The following is a 20,696-nucleotide window of genomic DNA, read 5'->3' as shown; positions in this document are numbered from 1 at the left end:
TCCAGAAGTTACCAAACATCAGCCCTCTGCTAATTCGTAAAATCAAATGAAATTGATATAAATCCATTTTTGTTTGTGCAGCAGGAGATTTTTGTGTCACATTTGGCACCAAATGTATTTGATTCTGTAAATGTTTGGCCAGGGGTTTGTCCACATTTGATGACCTCTGTAAACTTTCGCTAATGGATTTGAATTTAGTGGGAAGGCCAACTTGAAACTTCATCCAGGTGCTGAAGAGCAGGAGCTTCTTAAAGCTGGGTATGTGTTAAAGAGACAGATACCAATTTGTGATTTTTGTAATAGAATTTTTATAACTGAATGTAACAACATTTTGTGCTATAAAATTGCACCATGTGACAGGAACAAACATAACACTGTCTGTCCTCTTCAAACTGACATAATGAAGCAGAAAGTTCCTGGAGAATCTGAAGATCCTCTGGTGAACTCTGAGGGTTTTCCTAAAAATAGATCCCCTGCATCAGCCTCGCTGCAATGATGCGAAATCGCCATCATCTAGAGAGTTCTGGATTCAGCCCCTGATTTATTATCGTGAAAGTAACGATGATCAAATAAAACATTTAACCAGATCAGCTCCTAACACCCCCGTCCTCTCCCTCCTCCGTGGTTTCCACGCTTTCCCCTCGTGTTTTCACTTTCTTTCCTCCCTCTCCGGAGGATCACGTCATGTAGTGAGCGTCTCCTCCCGGTATTTAAAGCGTCCGCGCTGCTGCTCGCCTTTGCGGAGCGGAGAGAGCCGGGGACCGTGAGAGCGCACCGGGCTGCAGCTCAACCACTCAGCCGTCCGGAGCGCCGCGGTGGGCGGAGACTGAAGCCCCCTCCACCCACCCACCAAAAAAAAAAAAAAAAAAAGAGGTCCGCAGCCAGAGCATTTCGGGACTCCCCTCCTTCACACTCACACTTACAAACACACACACACACTTACACACTCACACACACATACGCATCCAGTCCGTCCGAGGAGCAAGGCATCATGGCCACCACCACTTGTACGCGCTTTACAGATGAGTACCAGCTCTACGAGGAGCTCGGCAAGTAAGTCCGCGTTCGGGTCGTTGTGTGTGTCCTGCATGCCCGCCTGCATGACCCTGTCCTGGCCGCGGACGGGGCGTGAGGGATGGAGGTCTGGAGATCCCCCCTCCACCTCCCGCTAATTTGCAGGGATGGCTCCAGAATGTTCTAAAAAGCTCCTAATTTTTTTTTTTTTTTTTTGCCTTTGGACTTCTTTAAAACGTAGAAGAAATTCAAGGAGAGTCATCAAATGTGCCCGAGGAAGCAAGAATCACTCCTGGGCATCCCCTCTTCCTCCTCCTCCTCTTCCTCTTCAGCTCCCCATGCCCAGAGGCTAATTAGGGACAAACAGGCCTGATATAGAGGGGGAAAAAAAGCTTCATGTGTTGGAAGTCAAAGAGCGATGCTGCTGCTGTAATGATCTGCTGGGAGTCTAATGAGGTGTGCCTTGTGGTTTTATTTTATTTATTCATTCATTTGTTTTTTGGAACATGTGTCTGCAGACAAAACGAGAGAGTCTGAAGAGGGCGATGGGTGCCTCAGTGGGCAGATGCGAAGTGGACTCAGTGTCTCTGTCAGGCTGTGCGTGGGTAGAGAGGATCTCTCTGCAATGTCTGCCTCACAGGAACATTTATTCCACAGCAGGAAAAAAACACACAGAGAGAAGGAAGGAAGTTGAGATCTCTGTTTTATTAAACCCTAAACGATTAGTTTAGCAGTTTTTTGTTTATGGTGGCTGTGTACAGTCACACGAGGAAAGATAAGTTTGAAACAAAAGGATCTGCTGGAGAGGCTGCAGCTGCTCCTGCTGACTGCAGATCCTCGTTGCCACTTTGCTTGTGTATGGTTTTATTAAGGACTCCCTCTCTGACACGGTGAATCTCTCTCTGGGACTTGACTTTTTTATTTGACTCCAAACTTTTCCTCTTTTTGTCATATTCCAGTCCCAAACTCCAAATGTATTATATATCTGGATTTCAAATGGCAGACTCGGAAGTTTTATCGCAATGTGTTTTTGCGGTTCTATTGCGATAATGATAAAAGTAACTATTTATAGTTACTTTTAGGTGACTGCATGGCACAGCTATTATATGACAAACTGGACAAAATAGTAAAATGGGTAATTTCAACAATGACAGTTTCTGCTGGATTTTAAACATCATTAATTGTAATTTATAATGACAACAGCGAATGTGAAATTTATCATGATAAATGATGAACGATACGATATGACAAATTCCCATGCCTACACTGAGCGTAATTGTGAGATGGGAGGAAATAAATTACTTTTTCACTTTTTTATTTATTTACTTATTATTATTATTATTATTATTATTATTATTATTATTTACCAAAAATAAAAAATGAAAATCTGAAAAGTGTAGTGTGCATTTGTGTTCCAACCCTCTGAGTCAATACTCAGCAATATTTTGGCAGTGTGACTCTATGAGAGTTGTACCTTAAGAAACTGACATGTTTATTCATTCTACTTTCTGAAAAAGCTCAGGCTCTGTCAGACTAGAGGGTGTCTGTAAATTAGACTTAGCTCTGGACTTTGACTGGGCCATGCTTGGATCTAAACAGGAGCTTTATGGGGCTTGTTGTGTATTGTTTGTCTGTTTTCCCGTCAGCTGACTGGATTTCCTGGACCTGCTGAAGGAAAACATCCCCACAGAATCATGCTGCCACCACCACATGTCGCACTGGAGAGAAATGTTTTTCTCCTATGGTTAGATGGCAAAAAATAATGCTATAGTCAGTGTTTTACTGTAATTTTTTTTAACTCAAGGAAAATATATTTTTCCCTAAAATGAAAATGAAAACAACCAATTAAATGAAAGCATGAATGTAAAACGTGCAAATCGCTGTTTTCACAGATTAATTTATTCACAACTTCATATCAAAGTAATAGTTTTTGTTTTATAGCTTATGAATTTTTACTGTCACAATTTTACTGTTTATCGGCGTTAAAAGGCCGTTATTTTACGTTGTAGTTTGAATTAAAGTTATAAGCTTTTACTGCCACCTTGTGGTGATAACAACCCATTACAACAAGTTGATGCAAAAAAACAAACAAAAAAAAACAAGAATTTTGAAAACCATTTTAGGAAAACATAAATTTCTCTAGAATGTTTGAAGTATTTTATCTAGTTGTTTCTGCACCACCTGCAAAATGCACAAACACAGAGGCAGCATGTCAAATGCTTCAGATGCATAATTTAGTTCTGTCATCATATGGCTTCACATTTGATGATGAGATGTGTCACTTAATAATCACACACACACTTTTAAAAATTCTGCCAAAAAAAAAAAAAAAAAGAAACTCGGAAATTTATGACGTTTGAAACTCAGAAAATAAAAAAATAAAAAAAAATTCTAGAAAATTTCTGAGATTTTTCTGGCAAACATTTGACTTTTCAAACTCAGAAATTTCAGAGTTATTTCTTTTAATCTATATAAAAAATTCCTGAGATTTTTTGGCGGAAATTCACTCCTTTCCTTTTTTTTTTTTTTTTTTTTCATCTGAGTGGAGCCTGAGAGCAGATTTATAGCTGAAGCACCGAAACAGGTCAGACTGGATCACTTCTTCTACCACCACACATCAGTCATGTTTGTTCCTGGAAAGCTTCCCAAACATAGCTGAGGTTATTTTTTTAACATTTTGAAATACAACATTAACCATCCGCTATGCCTTTAGGGAGGGTTTTGTGGCTGTGTAGAGATCAGGTACCAGCTCGGAGATGAACTAATCCAGGGTTTTGGCCCCAGAGCTGGGCCCTCCTGCTGCCTCCCACCTGGCCTGTGGAAAACCCGCCACGCAGAGGCTCTGCTGCCTGTTTTCCACGCCGCGGTGGGAAGCCAGCGTGTGTCGTGCTTACTCACCCAGTCTCCTCATAATGTATGCGGTGCTGGAGAGAGAGAGAGAGATGGGCTTCTGGGGGGAAGTGTGAGTGTCTCATTGCGTAACAATGCTGAGGTGGGATAAAATTAGCTCAGGATGACAGAGGTGGTTATTTCCGTCGGTCTCTGCAGGATATGGAGAACAAAGGCGATCCTGAGAGCTTCAGAGCGATGCTTATCCCCCCAGAACGGAGCTCCGGATGTCACTGAAGTTATTTTGGTCATCATACATCAGACACATTGTGACCGTGAGGCTTGCTGCTGTTGCTTAGATACTACTTTTAGCAGATGTAAAATATCTGTACCTTACTTCAAAGTGGGATTATTAATATACAGTAGATGTGTCACAGGCGGCTGCGATGATGTAACGTTAACATTTGTTCAATCAACTTATCGAATCTGAACTTTGATTTGCATTCGATTCTATTTAAAGTTAATACAGAAAAAGTTCACAGCCTGAATCTTTTTTTGATTCAGTTCCTGCGTTCAGTTTTTCATCAGTTATCAAACACAGAGAATGAATTCAAAACACAATTCAGATGTTCCAAAAATATTGCAGAGTGCAAAGCCTTTTGAATTATCTTACAGATAATAAATAGGTAAATCAATCAATAAATAAATAACCCAACAAAAACCACCCAGACTTGACAATAGACAATTGACAAAATAATAAACGTGTTTAATATGTATAGTTTTCTTATTTCCTGAACTTAGAAAAAAATGACTGACATTTATTGGTAAGTCAATTGTTGCATATTGAGGTTTTAACTTTCAACAGCTAGCAAAAGCCAAAGGCATTTCTTTTACTGTCGACGTGAAATTTGAGGAAGTCTTCTTAAACTAAAATAAAATAAATTTTATTGCAATTCGATTACAGAAAAAATTGAATCAAATCACCATAAAATTGTTAGAGTTTCATTATACATGTAATGACATCACAGTACAAACTGTAATTAAATTACAGATTACAGTAACCTGCTGGCAGTAATTTACTATAAACTTTATTGTAATATAATGTATATTTTTTACAGTGTGGCTAAAATCTCCCAACTTCCTAAAGTAGCTGACTATGTTGATTCAAATGATTGTAGGTGGCTATAAATGTAACGCACGGTGAGTACTGCATACTCACTATGCGGAAATCAAAGTCTAAACCACTGTGTTCGGTTTGGGCATCGCAGACAGAGCAGTCTGACCCCACCAGGCTCTGAAGAGGTTCCTTCAGATGGAGCCAGACTTTCTGTTCAGGTGGATGTAAACATAAACATCTCTAAAAACCAGCCAGACTGGGCCGAAAACCCTGCAAATGTCTGCTATAAAGCCTCAAAATGAGGAGAGATTTTATTTTTAATCTCACTGCGAGCCCAAGCATACTTAGAATCTTTAAAAGATCAACTTTACCAGTAGAAAATTCAAGTTTTGGGGAAGGCTTCAAACTAAATCTGAGGGAAAATCTATGGGGGTGTTGCCTGTGGATTAAATATTTCCTTTGCAAATTTTTTACAAATATCACCAAGTCCAATGTGGAATTCTGAGTAACATCAGATCTTTACACCCTTATTAATGCATAAATTGGTGCTTCAGTATTAGTGGAAGTGTTTGCACTCTGTGGAGTCATGTTGTTAAAGATTTCTTAATTTATATGTGGTTTTATGTTATTTTAAACAGATTGGTCTGTCTGTTAAACATTTAACTGTTTTTCAGTTGAAAAGATGAAAAGTCACAGTAAAGGTGGAACAAGTTGTAAAATGGAAGAAAAAATCTTTTGGGTTACACGAGGTTTTGCATTTCCTGATTTTCCAGCAGACTGTCATTAAATATTAAAACATTTGTTTCTAGTATTACTGGAGAACTACATCAGGACATCACATATCATCTACTTACATGAGCCGTGTAGCATGTGTTATGTGTTGATGTTCTTCTGGAGCTTCAGAAGGATCAGGTATCATACTGTAGCTACATGCTAACAAAGGAGCTAGTTAGCCAACTGGCTAAAGTGAGCAGGAATTAAATTCTGCAGTGCGAGTTAAACCTCTGAATGCAACATTTTTTCCTTCTCCATAATCACGTTATACTTTGATTAACCCAGAGAGGATTTAATTCATCAAAGCTGGATATTATTCAGGAGATGTAGTTCAGCTAGCAGCAGCAGCCGACTTTTGAAGTGAAGCGAAACGGGTGGATTTAAAGATGAACAGGATTCCTCATATTATCTGAAGCAGGAAAGTGTAAAATGAATGAGGTCAGGATTCTGTTGAGGAGATCAAAAGCTTGGAGCAATTTCCTCCTTTTCAGCACTTTTCTCGGCTTGCTAAGCAAAAAAATGTGACTGCTATGTGACAGCTTAAGAAAAAACAGATTTAATAATGTGGATTTGAACTGTTTCAGTTTGTTCCACTTTTAGTAGTCTCCGTTTCTCGTTGAGAAACACAGTTTAAAAAATAAAATTCATATTAAAGGCCAGACTTGTGAACTTTTAGTGGTTGAAGTTCTTACTGCTTCTAGTTCATGTAATCAAGTAGTGATCATCCATTCATCCATTGTCTATGAACGGATGAATGGATGGAAGCCATGGTGTATCAGGTTGTTTTTCAGTGTGAGTATAGTCATGAAATAGTGACATAAACGAACAGAAACCAACTAAAGTGTTCTGTAACTCGTAGTTTATGGGTTATTGTTGTGATCCGCTTCTGTTGTGGCAGCAGATGCACCAAATGGAAGGGATGAGAGAAAGGTCAACAATCTGAACTGTTTTTGACATAAATGTTTTTTCAAAAAAATTAAACACTTTTATAGAAATAAGCCAGTTTTACATTCAAGGTTTTACTGCAGTCTGTTGTTTTTAGATTTTGTTGGCACTAGTGGCCTTTTTTTAAATTTTTTAGCAGGAATAGAGGGAGAAGATGTGCGGTAAAGGTCATCTGTCCTGAACTCGAACCCATGACAGCCAGAGGCCTCCATACTGTACGTGGGTCACACTTTAGTTTATATTTAAGGCTGTGAATAACATCATCATATTCCTAAAAAAATGACAGGCTGTTATTGTAGGATGGTAATGATATTCAAATCTTTGAATATCATTTGTGAATTTGATATTTTGCATAATACTTGGACACATATTGTCAGACATTCAGACACATCTTGACATCAGGACACCCCCTGGAAAGTTGAGTTGACCTAAAGTCCAACATGGACATTTGGAAGGGATTAGGAGGTTTGCGTGATCTAAAGGAGACAAATAAATCAATTTTTGATGTCTGAATCTTGAGGAATCTTGACTCTGGTGAATTTGGTTGGGTTATATGATGGATCTTTCTCTGATCAGTCTAAAACAAATGTCATTACTTAGTGCTTGTCTAACCATTTGGAGTTATGAAGCCTAGGCGTAAATTCAAATGGAAGACTCTATTCATCTAACCTGCCCAACCAAAGATGTCATCATGTGCCTTGATTCCAACCTATCAGTGATGGTCTCCTCCTCCAATCATTATCCTTTGATAAGGCCCAGCTGTTCATCTGCTTCTGCTCATTGACTGAGCTTCAACCTTCCTCCACCTTCAGGTGTGGTTTTTTCTATGCCCATTCAGTCTTCACCATCCTCTCCACCACCAGTTTCCGGGCCCAAGAAGGGGAGATGTTTGTAATTTTCATACACAGCGGCTCATTCTCTCTGACAGCGGTTATCAGCGCATTGTCTTCCTCCTGGGTCTGAGCGCCAAAGACTTTCATTTGTCAATTAAACTTTCTAATAACACTCTCTGTTTGTATGTGTGTGTGTGTGTGTGTGTGTGTGTGTGTGGGTGTGTGTGTGTGTGTGTGTGTGTGTGTGTGTGTGTGTATATGAGTCTTTCCAGGTTGAATTGCAGTTACAAAGTTGTCAGCGGACTTTCGGCGGACATTTAACTGAACGTCCGCTGAAAGTCTAATAGTGGTCAGTTTTTAGTTGGGAAACGTCCTCCCGAACGTCCGGTGGACGTTCAATAGAAAGTCCTCCGGACGTCTTTTGGAGTTTTATTTGGACGTCGTCCAAACGTAATCCGCGGACGCTCAAGACAACGTTCACAGACGTCCTCCGAACATTCAATTCTAGCTAGGGACGCACACCTTTTCACTTTGATACTTTGGAAGAAGCAGCACACAATACAGTTCAAGCAGACTTTTAAACTACTTTCCCCAAAAAGAAAAGAGTTACAACAAATCAATCACAAGTGGCAGGGTTGTGAAAATCGCTCTTCTCTGCTTTTGGAGCGAGATGTGTCTGGGCAGAGGGAGAGAGTGAGAACAAGAGGGAACTTGTGAGTGTCAGAAAAGTGACAGCTAGCGACTTTAGTTAAAATCTGGATGGGCCCAGCAAACCGAGGGACAGATTAGGACTGGACTCCTGGATCAGGGCGTGTTGACATCCTTCACGGGCTTCCTGTTGACGTCGCCCCTGGGCCCAGCAGGTCAGCATCTGACCGCTGAGACGGCCGTTTCTATGCTGACAAAGCTCTAGCGGCGGCTGACCCGTCTCTTCCTTCCTTTGTGCTGTCTCTTGTCTCCCAGGGGGGCCTTCTCGGTGGTACGACGCTGTGTCAAACTCTGCACAGGCCAAGAATACGCGGCCAAGATCATCAACACCAAAAAGCTCTCTGCCAGAGGTGAGGAAAAGAAAAGTCACGCGGTGACTGCGCAGACGCAGCAGCGTCTCGTCAGTCGGTGTCCTGGATCCTCAAAGCTCCACATTAGCATATTCTAGCACCTGTTTGTTAAAGCCTCCACGTCTGTTCCACAGAAAACACAACAGATTCATTTTTCATTTTAAAATGAAAAGCTTTAAGGTACATACGCTGTTAAAAAAAGAAGAAGAAAAGAAACAACAGTCGTTTTCACGGCCATGGTTACCAGAGTTTTCCTATGAAAATCACAGATATTAAGTAAATAACTCTATTTAAAAAAACGTGAATGAATTTACAGTGATTGAAATGGCAGCTGAATTACATGAACAATCAGTTCAGTTTACAAAAATTAAATATTAATTTTGCATACGAGTTTTCTACATAAACGTTGAAAACGTTTATGAAGTGAAAAATACACAATAAAAAAATATTGTTTTCTTAGTTTTTCCAATATTTGAATGTTATATTAACAGAATTGTTTTGTTATGACTTTTTTTAACCACCATTTGTCGTTTTAACAGATACAATTGATTATACTCACATATTGTTTCTGTAAAAACAACACACACATTTTGTTTGACATTTTACAAAGGTTTACTGTGAATTAAACAAAACATACGCTTTCCATTTTACAATATTTTTCTGTTGTTATTTTACATAGTTTTTATGTAAACTCCACGGCCATATTTTTTTTTTACAACAAACTGCAAGCCGACAGTAGTTACAGTGCTGTCAATAGATATTTTTTATCTTTATTTTGCTCAAGTGTACACCAGCTAAGTCTACCGCTGAAGTACCGAGATAACAGAAAAGGAAGGATTTGGAGTGGCCTATTCAAAGCCTGGACTTAAATATGATTCAGATGATGCAGCCTGATCTTAAACATATTGTTCATGCACGAAAACGAAAAGGACAGTTGGCCAAAATGTCCATATTTCCAGTTGAAGGTAACGCTGGACGTTAGCCAAGGTTAGCTCAACCAGTGATTAGCTTAGAAGACCATTACTTTCTCACATAAGGGTTTGTTCGGGTCGCTTTTCCCCACCCCAAGAAATTAAATCTTTCAAAAACTATATTTTGTATTATGTGACGATCCAGAACATTTAAATGAGACAAACAAAAGCAAACCGCCTCCCCTCCCCCCAAAAAAACAGCAGAAACCTGTTAGCGCTAAACATTTTTCACAGGACTGCATGGCATGTAAGGCAAACAGTATCCGATTTTATTCACATTTCTCTCCTCTTTCCTCATTTTTAAGATGTAATTCCATCCCTGTCAGTCCAACTGTGATGAAGCAGCATCTGCTTTTTCTTCTCCCACTCATATAATGCTCATCAAATAATGAACGAGCGCCTCGGAGAACTTCTGAAAATAGCAGCAGTGGTGTTATTAACACTCAGAGCAGAGACTGAGCTGAGTCATGGCACCTTTATTAAAGACATGACAGCTGCTCTCCGTCCTGGCCTCTGCTCTGGGAGGATGAAGTCCTTTACTGCTTCTCATTTTGTGGCTGAAACAGCTGTGTATGTGCACGCTCTTCTGTGTGTGTGTGCGTGTGCGTGTGCGTGTGTGTGTGTGTGTGTGTGTGAGCTGCAGGGCAGGACCAGCTGTCATTTGGGTAAAAAACAGATTTTTGGGGGGTAACTCGACCTCACATCTCCTCAAGATTCTCTCCTCCTCACCTCTGCCTCGTTTTGACCTTTTGCCTATATTTGTTTTTCCATCTTTCTATTTCTCTTCTTTCTGCTTGTTTTCTTGTTTTATTCTTCTTCCTCTTCTGCTTCCTCATCTTCCTTCGCTTTCTTTCCTGTTCTTTGTTTTGTGTGTTAGGCTGTTTTTACTTCTGCTGTTTTCTTGGTTCCCTTTTTGTCCTTTCTGACCTCGTTCTGCTCTGTCTGTTATGTTGGTTCTTGTTTTATTTCCTCATTTCATTTCTGACACTTTTTACTTTCTAGTGTTCCTCAAATCTCCCTGTTTTTCTGTGTTGTTTTGAAAGGTTTTCTTCTTTTTCTTCTTCTTTTGGCTGCAAAAACACAAAATTTTACCAAGTATTGTTGGTCTACTTTGTAGTGCAGATATCTTAGGATGCTTAAAATAAGATAACTTATATGTAACTTTTTATCAAGAAGTAGAAGCTTGTTTTAAGTAAATAATTTCTTAGTATTACTTAAAAATGACTAGTTCCTTTGGTAGATTATTTTACTTATATCAAGACATTTTTCCTGTGTTATAAGTGGCAGAATCTGACAGTGGAACTTGTACATTTTCATCAATATTAAGGAATTATTGACTTAGAAAGCTGCTTTATACTGCTGAAAAGTTACTTGTAAGTTAGTTTTGTCTTATTTTAAGTGTTCTAAGATATTTGCACTAGAAAATAGACCAACTAAGTTTTTGTGTTTTTGCAGTGTAGTTGTAATTCCATCTGAAGTCAGCTGCATTCAGGAACTAATAAACATGAATGTAATCATAAAATTTGGATAATGTATAAAAACTTGATTCAATTCCCTGTCCAATTGTCTGTAGCTGTTTGAGTCATCTTGTGTTTTCTTTCTTAGTTTAGTTTATTAGTCGATTTAAAACAGGGGCAATGTGCAAAAAAACATTAATAAAATATGCTTTGTATCATATCTAGCTTAAGCCGAGCACGTAACTTAATAAAGCCAACTATTATCATAAACATACGTTAAAAGTCCTTGTGCAGTCTGCAATCACTGTACAAAGTCATAAAATTACAACAATATAAACAGCACTAATACCAAGCTTACTACCTGAAGCCATCATTTCATTTAACCGGATCGGTTCAGCGCAGTAAACCTTGGGCTGCTGTTTGCTTCTCATCCACCGTTTCTGTTCTGCTCTCTTCCTTCAGACCACCAGAAGCTGGAGAGAGAGGCCAGGATCTGCAGATTGCTCAAACACCCCAACATCGGTGAGCCTTTCCAAATCCTGATCATTTAGAAGCTATGCTCTTTTACCAATAAGACATCACATTTAATGCCAACATTAAATGTGTTGAGGTAAAATAAAAAGACAAACTATATCTGCTTCTTATCTCAAGGTTGCCTCCTAATTGAACAGGAGCAACTTTACGGAAAAAATCATTTGAAGAAGACAAAGATCCGGTCCTAAGCTGTGCTTTAGTGTACCTTTACCTGTACTGTCGCTGCCCAAAAAGAAGTAACAAGTGACTCTTCCACAATGGAGATCAATAGTTTTGACTAAAAATGAAAAAAAAAAAAAACAAAACAAAAAAACAGCTAAAAACAAATGCAAGGTTTTAACAGTTTTCAAGTTTATTTCTGCAATGTCTGCGTTGAACCAGTAATATGTTTTTAGGTATGTTTTTATTGTCATTAGGTTGAAATGTATGTGCTTTTTAATGTTTTTTTAAACCATTTCCATCCCAAAGACAAAAAAAGTCCATCCTCGTTTTGCTAAATGCTATGTTTATATTTGTTTTAAATCCTAAAAATAGAAATAAATTGTTGGTTGTTTAAAAATGATGGCAGAAAATGATAAGTGGTCATTTTCCAAAAAGTTGTGTGACATTTGTGAATTTTATTTGACTGTTTTATTTTAAGACCGCAGATCCCTGATCTGGAGTATCAGGATTTAATTAAAAAAAAAGAATTAGGGTTGTACTTCTTTTTGAATCTATCTTTAGTCTATATAAAATGATCTAACAGATTCCACCCTGTCCATGTTTATTAAAGAAACACAAAGCCAAGTGAAAGCTGACGTGAGACTTTCGGGAGGATCCAGCTCAGAAATCCTGCAGGCACATCGTTTGTCCATCTCCATTTGAGTCGGGTTTTCAGACTGCAACGAGCGCCATTGCGTAGTTGTGACAGAGTCAACACATTTGGGTTTTGTATGTGTCAACCTGCGACAACTCGCAGATCGGCGTTTGATGGAAACAGGAAATGTCTCAGCCTAATCTCAGAAACATTCATCAGCTTTTCGACTGACAGAGCAGCTTGATGTAAATACAGAGGATTTCTAACAGACATGGATCGATCCACATTTTTTACTTTCAATACCGATATCTGAGGTTCAGTATCAGCTGATACCGATACAGAAAAATGCTTATTTTTTTAAACACAGACATAAATGTTCTGAATTACAAATGTATTTGATAACTCTGCATCAATACAGCACACCTAAATACACCAATAGCTTCACAGGTTTGGTCAAACATGTAAAACAACGTTAATTTGTTCAATCAGAACAATTAGGAGTAGAACAGCCAATGGAAAATAAATAATAAAGAAACTGAATCTAACAAAATCAATAGGTGGGCTATCTTGGTCAAACGTGTAAAATGAAACCGTAACAAACCTCCTTTCAAATGGTTCAGAAATTTCAATTAGGAATTTTAAATATAATGTAAAATAAATAAACCATAACACTCAGAGTACAAAGCATAGAATTAGACTGGGCAGATCTGCCCTTGTGGATCAGGAACATTGTCACCGATACCTGATCTCAGATTTTTTTTTGTTGTATCGGGTCCGATACAGATATTCATATTGTATCGGTGTGTCTCTAATTTCTAAAGAAGACAGACATGATGTGTGCTTCAGTTTATGGATGATCTTTATGCCTCTTTTGCAGTTCGTCTCCATGACAGCATCTCAGAGGAAGGTTTCCACTACCTTATCTTTGACCTGTAAGTCTCTAAACCTGCTCCCTGCGTTGCTCTGCACTGATTTCAGCCCTCCATCACCTCCATGCGTTACTTTACATCCCCATCTCTGCATTCCTTCTCCTTCTCTCTCCCCCCCCCACCCCCCCCCGCTTCCCTCGCTCTACCTCCCCTCTCACATTACATAACCACACACACACCCACCCTCCCCTCACTGCTTGCGGCTCCCGCACACACACACACACACACACACACACACACACACACACACACACACACACACACACGCGCACACACACACACACACACACACACACACACACACACACACACACACACACACACACACGCGCGCGCACACACACACATGCGTGCAGCCACAACTCCCCCGCACTGGAGCTAGTCTCCATGGCAACACTGTCAGAGAGAATCCTGCAGCCGGGGTTTCCCCCTAATGAGGACATCCCCCTCCTATTCCTGTGTGTGTGTGTGTGCGTGTGTGTGTGTGCGTGAATGCGTGTGTGTGTGTGTGTGTGTGTGAATAAAGCAGAAGTGTGTAATTTCAAACTCCATCCCTTCCGTCTCTCAGGGTGACAGGAGGGGAGCTGTTTGAGGACATCGTGGCTAGGGAGTACTACAGCGAAGCAGACGCCAGGTAACACCCCGCCCCCTTCCTCCCCCCACCCACACACCTCCGCTCCCTCTCCTCTGCATCCTTCCCCTCCATGTGTCGCTCCTCCAGCCTCTGCAGTCCTCCAGCAGCCCGGAGAGTTTGCTCTCCTCTCGTTTAGGCAGAAAATGTTTGACACATTGCGCGTAGACGTCTCCCTCTCCTGTTTTTGCGCATTGTGATCTCTGATGGATCCCACCTCTGCACAGTTTTTTTTTTTTTTTTTTTTTACGTGAGCCCAACTGCAAATGGAGGTCGAAGGGAGCTTTCCCCCACCCAGATTCAGAATTTACAGAGAGAACAACACACACACATACGAAACAAAAAAACAAAAAGTGCACACACGCCCACACTGTAGCCCCTCAGGAGGTAGACCTAAATCAATTTGAGCGAGGAGGCGGTTTGTGGAGGCGAGAAAGAAGAATAGAAGGGGACAGGAGCATTGAAAGGAACAGAGAAGCAGGGATAATGAGAGATTTTAGCTGCTTTATTCTCAAAACCCCATAAATATATGTCATATTTCGCCTTCTTGTCACTCCTCGCACCTGTTGCCACATTTTCTGGCTCGTTTTTGTTCATTCTAATGGAAAAGCACATTTATTGAAAGGTAATGTCATTCTTAGAGTGACTTTGCTGGTTTTAAATTTACAGATCATACTTTACCCTGAATCAAATATTCTAACAGCAGGAGTATCCGTGTACAGTCAGGATCCAGAGTTACAGCAGCGACACAAAATGTTCCCTTCAGCCGTCCATTAGTTGCCTTCAGGTCACAAGGATAAGGAAACACTGACCTCAGCCTCACTTTATTTTGGAAGGAATAGAAGAAGGAACACCCTTTACACGTAATATGGAATATGCTCATACTGTAGCCATTCAGGAGGTAGACCTAAATCAATTTGAGTGATTTAGCTCTACGTAAATCACTAGAAGTTGAACTTTCAAGAGTCTTGCAAGTTCAAGTCAGTCAGCTGGGTCAAGACAATAAAGTATTGCAAGTAGAACTTGCAGACTACAAAGTTCTAGGTCTGCCCCAGTGTCTTCACCCAATGGGATGCATCTGTCAAGAATACCTCTAGAGCACAGGCGTCAAACTCCAGTCCTCAAGACCTGCTGTCCTGCAGTTTTTAGATGTGCCACGGGTACAAAACACTGGAATGCAATGGCTTCATTACCTCCTCCATGTGTAGATCAGTTCTCCAGAGTCCTGCTAAAGACCTAATTATTATATTCAGGTGTGGTGCAGCAGGGGCACATCTAAAAGTTGCAGGGCAGTGGCCCTCTAGGACTGGAGTTTGACACCCCTGCTCTAGAGGAAGGCGCCCCAGTGGCATCAGACACTGACTGACTCCTCTCAGTACAGAGGAGCAGGAGCGTCTCATTCCATCACTAAGACTGAATCATTGCCATCCTAAAGAAGAAGCTCATTTCAGTAGCTTGTTTCCGAGATTGTATCTTTCGGTCATGATCCATTTATCAGGACAATAAGTAAGGCTGACAGTGCAGACGGATCAGTACATCAGGAGCTTCACTTTCTGTCTGAGCTTTTGTTTTTTACAAAGACAGACCCAGGAAGTATCCTCACTTCTTCAGAAGAGGCCATGGTCTGTCCATCTATCTCACACCCCATCCTCTACTCACTTGTCTTGTTGAACAAAACTCCAAATCCTGAAGCAGAAACTGACCCCCAAACCAAAGTGTTTAGTTCTAAACTGCCCTCCAATTATGAATCTTCAAACTCAAAGAAGTTGACTCTTCTCCCATCCAGCAATTTTACATTTGTGTGTGAACCCTCCAGTATGCTCTGAGGATCATGGCTTTTAAGGCCAACAGGATCATAAGATCTTCAAAAGGCAAAGATGAGATCCTAAAATTCCCAAACAAGACACCCTTGTATTCATAGGTACGCTTTGAGGCCGGTCCATGAATACCACAAAAAAGGGTCAGTGATAAAGAGGCAACCCTGACAGAATTAGTCCTTCCTGCGGTGGGAACAAACTCAACTTCATGCTGAGGATGTGGACACAGCTTTTACTATAACTTTTATTATAAAAGGATAGGGAAGCCCTTTGAAAACCAGGCAGGAAGCAGGCTCCGCAGCAACCCTCACAAGATACCTCAAGGATTATAATCATGAACCTTCTTCAGGTCCACGGAAGACATGAAGACCTGACAATCCTATTCCCATGTTCTCCTCAGGAATTTTGTGAAGGAAAAGCTCTGTTCTACTATCTGCACTGTCTGCATGAAGTACACTATAGTGTCTAATTGGTATTTTATCATATTAGATCAATACCTGAGCTCAGGGGGCAGAGAATATGCCTGGAGTACTCTTTGCTATTCCATACAGTACAAGTGCAGAATCCTGTGTACTGCAGATAATACACCAAGACATCATAAAAATCATATCCAAACTCAGTGGAATACCCTAAATGCAATGCACTTGTATCACTAGCATGAATGAATAATCCTGGAATCTGTGGTGTTTTCCAAGCTCATCCATCCAACTCTTGAGGTCGAGAGGACACAAGCTTCTGACTAGAACTATTATAGATAAAGTTATTCCAACAGAACATCAGAAATATAAACTGGTCAGTCAGCAGAATCTTGATGCAAACAGATGATGATTACTGGTTACTTTCTTTCAAAGGGCATTATTTCTGCATTTCATGATCTTCCCATGTGTCACCCATGTTGTTTCCTTCATTCTATGTTAACTGTGTAAGTGTCAGTGGATGTTTGTGTGTGGGAGCGTGAAGAACTTGCCTGTATTCCTGCCCAAAGTTTCTCACTGAAATTCTTTCCTGTGTTCCATTTGCATTCTGCTGAGGTCTCAGTCCACCCAAATGACAAAATTATATATTCTGTTCACTTAAATCCAAGAAAATCTTTTATATTTATTCTTGTCAGGAGGTTCTGTGACAAAAAGTTGAGCATGAACAACTAGTGCTATTTGCAAGCTGGTGCATGTATGATGGCAATGATGTATGGGGCGGTATTAGGGCCATATGCATTTATGTTGATAGTCATACAACTAAATGATCAGTATTTTATCTGTGCTCGGCACATCTCATCAGGACTTCTGGGAATCGGAACAAATTCTGCAGTGCTGGACATGACAGTAACAAACCATGACCTGAAATAGATAATAATTTTCTCTTTTGCTATCATTACTAGTCTATAGGGTGAAAAAAATTTGATTGTCAGACAAAACCCAGTTTGGGTAAATCAACAATGTTCTGAGCTCAGAATGTTCCTGAGCTTTCTGGATCAGGTTGCTACATCATCCAAAGGAATACTTATTGGCTAGGAAAATAGTTTCTCGTTGTTGTACCAGTTGGAATGTCAAACACCATTTTGTGTGTCAGCATAAAACAAGAAAAAAAGTATTCTTATTTCCTTAATTGTACACATATTTCAAAAATGTGAACCAAAAAGCATTTATGTAAACACAAATGAAATCTCTGTCCAGTCAACAGAATGCAGAGTGCAGCCGCAAAAGCCTATCTATATTTTGTTGAAAACTTTGCAAGAGCCGAGAGCTGGACGCTTAAATCCCTGTGGAGTGTAATCTGTGTGTTACTGTGTCAGTTTTTCTTTCTTGAAGACCCCCTTGTCCAATCCCGTCCTCCTCCCACCCTGTCCTTCTCCTTGTCGTCTCTTTTACCTGCTGTTCACCCTGTCGTTTTGTCTCCGCAGTCACTGTATCCATCAGATTCTAGACAGTGTGTCTTACACCCACCAACATGACATAGTGCACAGGGACCTCAAGGTGTGTGTGTCTCATTGTGTCGTATCGTGTCCCTGCATTTACATGCTTGTGTCTTTGGAACATGCCTGTGATTTTAAAACAATCTGCCTGTGCCTGCTGTCTGTCTGTCTGTCTGTCTGCCTCTGTGTGCGTCTGCAGACAGGGTTTTTTTTTTTTTGCTTTTGGGATTCTTGTTGCACTACTTTAAACCCAAATGATCAGTTCTTGTCGGTCCTGGGAACAGGACCTGCTGAGCCCCAGACCAAAAGAGAGTGAGTATGTGTGAGACAGTGTGTGTGTGTGTGTGTGTGTGTGTGTGTGTGTGTGTGTGTGTGTGTGAGAGAGAGAGAGAGAGAGAGAGAGAGAGAGAGAGAGAGAGAGAGAGAGAGAGAGAGAGAGAGAGAGCAGAGAGAGAGGGTGTATAGGTAGGGATTTTCAAAAAGCAGAGATTTGAAACTTGGAAGTCAAATGTGGCGCTGCGGCTGTTTGTGAATAAATTACTGTGAAAAACGCAGGTTAGAGTGAGGGTCTCCCACGCAGAGTCTCACTGTGTGTCGCCTGTCTGAGTTTTTTCACACAGGCAGGTTGTGTGTGTGTATGTGTGTGTGTTGAGAGTGATCCTTCTCAGTGGCAATACGTGTATGTGTGTTGTTGGGGGATCTTGGTGGCTGGCTGGAGCCTCTGCATGAATGTGACCAAGATGAGATGGGCCTGAGTGTGTTTGGACTAACCTGCTCCCCCTGCTGTTTGCATGCAGTCATTGCATCCAGCAGATCCTGGAGGCCGTGCTCCACTGTCATCAGATGGGGGTGGTACACAGAGACCTCAAGGTGAGTCACCTGCAGGGGTGTGTGTGTGTGTGTGTGTGTGTGTGCGTGGGTGTGTGTGTGTGTGTGTGTGTGTGTGTGTGTGTGTGTGTGTGTGTGTGTGTGTGTGTGTGTGTGTGTGTGTGTGCTGTTTAATTTTGAAATCAGAAAAAAAAGGAGACGTGAACTATGAACTACTGTTTTCAGTTCAGGACAAGCGAGTCAGTTGTTGAACAAAGGAAGAGCGTCTGTGCCTTTTCTAACTTCATTCAGCTGAAGAAAAGTTATTTATACTGGTGACCAGGCCTGTCGCGATAGCAAAGTTTGCTGGATGATAAACTGTCCCAGAAATTATTGCGATAAACAATAATTGCAATAATTACTGCATCAAAGCTGCCTCATTTTGATGCAGTTTTCAACTAATATATTGAAAATGCCGTAATAGTGCAAGACTAATGAACTTTAATTTTGTACAGACTAACACTCCATGCTGGAACTGGAAGACATTTTAAAAATCCAAAATAAAACACAACTAAATCTGTTGTTAAACCAGAAATCTGTGCCAGTTGGTGATGGATGCTGATATTTCAGATAGCAGTCACCTGCTAACTGAGCTGGGCTGAAACTTTGCAGACTCTCTTCCTTCGTCCTTCCTTCTCCACCTTGTCTGACTGGTGCTGGATGTTGAGACGTGGTAAGTGTAGTGAACGTGTCCAACAGTCAGCATGTCTGCTCCCGTCTCTGGGCCCGAATGCATGAAAATACAGAAAATACAGATGTTGCCAACAATCTGAGTTATTGTGGATGCTCTTCATTGGATTGCATGTTTCCTACCAAACAGACTGTTTTGAAAGACATCGTTCATTTTTAATAACATGGTTTTTTTTTTTACCCAGCAGACGACAAGCAAATGGAAATGTCATGTTACCATAGCAACACAGAGCTGTAATTAAGGGTGTGTCAGTAAACTATAACATCACTGTTGGACATGGGAGGAAATTTGTCAACAAGTTTTTATCAAGTTAGTCCTAAAGTTTACTGAGCAACCTGATAATAAAAAAAAAATTCATTTAATAATCAAATTGACAGTGGGTTGTAAACGTTGATGTCACATTTATTTTTAATGCTTGTCAAAACAACCCCAGCTGGGGGACCAAACGTGTTTTACATGGAAATGTAAACGTCAAAGACAGGGAAGGAATGCTGTGTCTTTGATTTGTGAAAGTTCTCGTGTTTTACAAACTCTGCTCGATGAGCTCCATCATGTTACCATAGTAACATAGTAACAACTCATGATCAGTTATCAGAAGGACTAGATTCTCTTTATCGATCAGCTCTTTACGTTGCAGAAAGGAATAAGAGTTATGAATTATAAAAATAGATTTATTGTGATCAATAGTGGAAACTGAATTATTATTGGCAACATCTGAATCCTGAGTTAACCTGAGCAACCAAAGATGCAGCCAAAGTTTGCAGAACAGTGGTGACAAATAAACAGAACAGCAAAAATAGTGAGAGCAAAGCACCAGTGTGAGTTCATAAGGTCAAGATTTATTTGGTGATTTGATTAAGAGCAAGAAGTCAGAAGAAAGAGAATGAAGACTTAATAAACCAGCACCATATGTAGAGATTTAAAAGCTCACTGTAGTTGTGTAACTTTACAATCCCAAACAGGTGCTTCTGATTTCCACTGAGGTGTTTGGTGGTGAATTGTCATATATAGTCAGATTCCAGAAATTAAAACATTTTCCAATAAAACCAAAAGTTTGCATGAAAATTTAGATTTGACGCTACAGAGGAAGCACAGGGTGAGAGTAGAAAGGAGCAACTTCCTTTAAACAGAAACCTTCTCAGTGAGCTGCAGACTGGCTGGCAGCTGACTGAAGAGGAAAGAATGAATGTTTTTGTCTTAAGTGTTGAGATCAGCCAGCAGCAGGTGGCGTGGTGTCTGTGCTCCAGCTGGAGGTAAACACACAGCTAGCTGCTCCTCTTTAGGCAGATTACTGTTTAACTCATCAGAACAGTCAGTGTGTCTTTCCTCTGCCTCATCATTAACTCCGCATCAGAACAGCACAGACACCACTACCTCAAACAGACAAGCTGTCTTCTGTTCGTCCTGAATTAAAGAAAACAGCAAAAAAGCTTTAAACGCCATCTGTCAGTCTGCAGCATCCACAGCTGTTATTAGACCTCACATGCTGGAATAACCCAGCTTCCTTTAATGCCATGAAAA

At 40.5% G+C, this 20,696-nt stretch overlaps 1 protein-coding gene across 1 annotated transcript in view; it reads left to right on the top strand.

Moving 5' to 3' along the window:
* Positions 1–72: 72 nt before the first annotated feature.
* camk2b2 (calcium/calmodulin-dependent protein kinase (CaM kinase) II beta 2) overlaps positions 73–20,696 on the top strand; it is a 53,810-nt gene continuing 33,186 nt past the window's right edge. The window contains 6 exon segments of the mRNA XM_088010736.1: positions 73–1,053; positions 8,476–8,570; positions 11,461–11,520; positions 13,206–13,260; positions 13,826–13,891; positions 18,415–18,487. Coding sequence (XP_087866862.1) covers positions 992–1,053; positions 8,476–8,570; positions 11,461–11,520; positions 13,206–13,260; positions 13,826–13,891; positions 18,415–18,487 — 411 coding nt within the window. The 5' untranslated portion in view covers positions 73–991.

This window comes from Poecilia mexicana, unplaced genomic scaffold, assembly GCF_051168715.1.
Source record: "Poecilia mexicana isolate PSO_F unplaced genomic scaffold, ASM5116871v1 scaffold_12, whole genome shotgun sequence".
Classification (NCBI taxonomy): Eukaryota; Metazoa; Chordata; class Actinopteri; order Cyprinodontiformes; family Poeciliidae; genus Poecilia; species Poecilia mexicana.
Note: the sequence above shows the minus strand (reverse complement) of the source record. Positions and strands in the feature narration are given on the sequence as shown.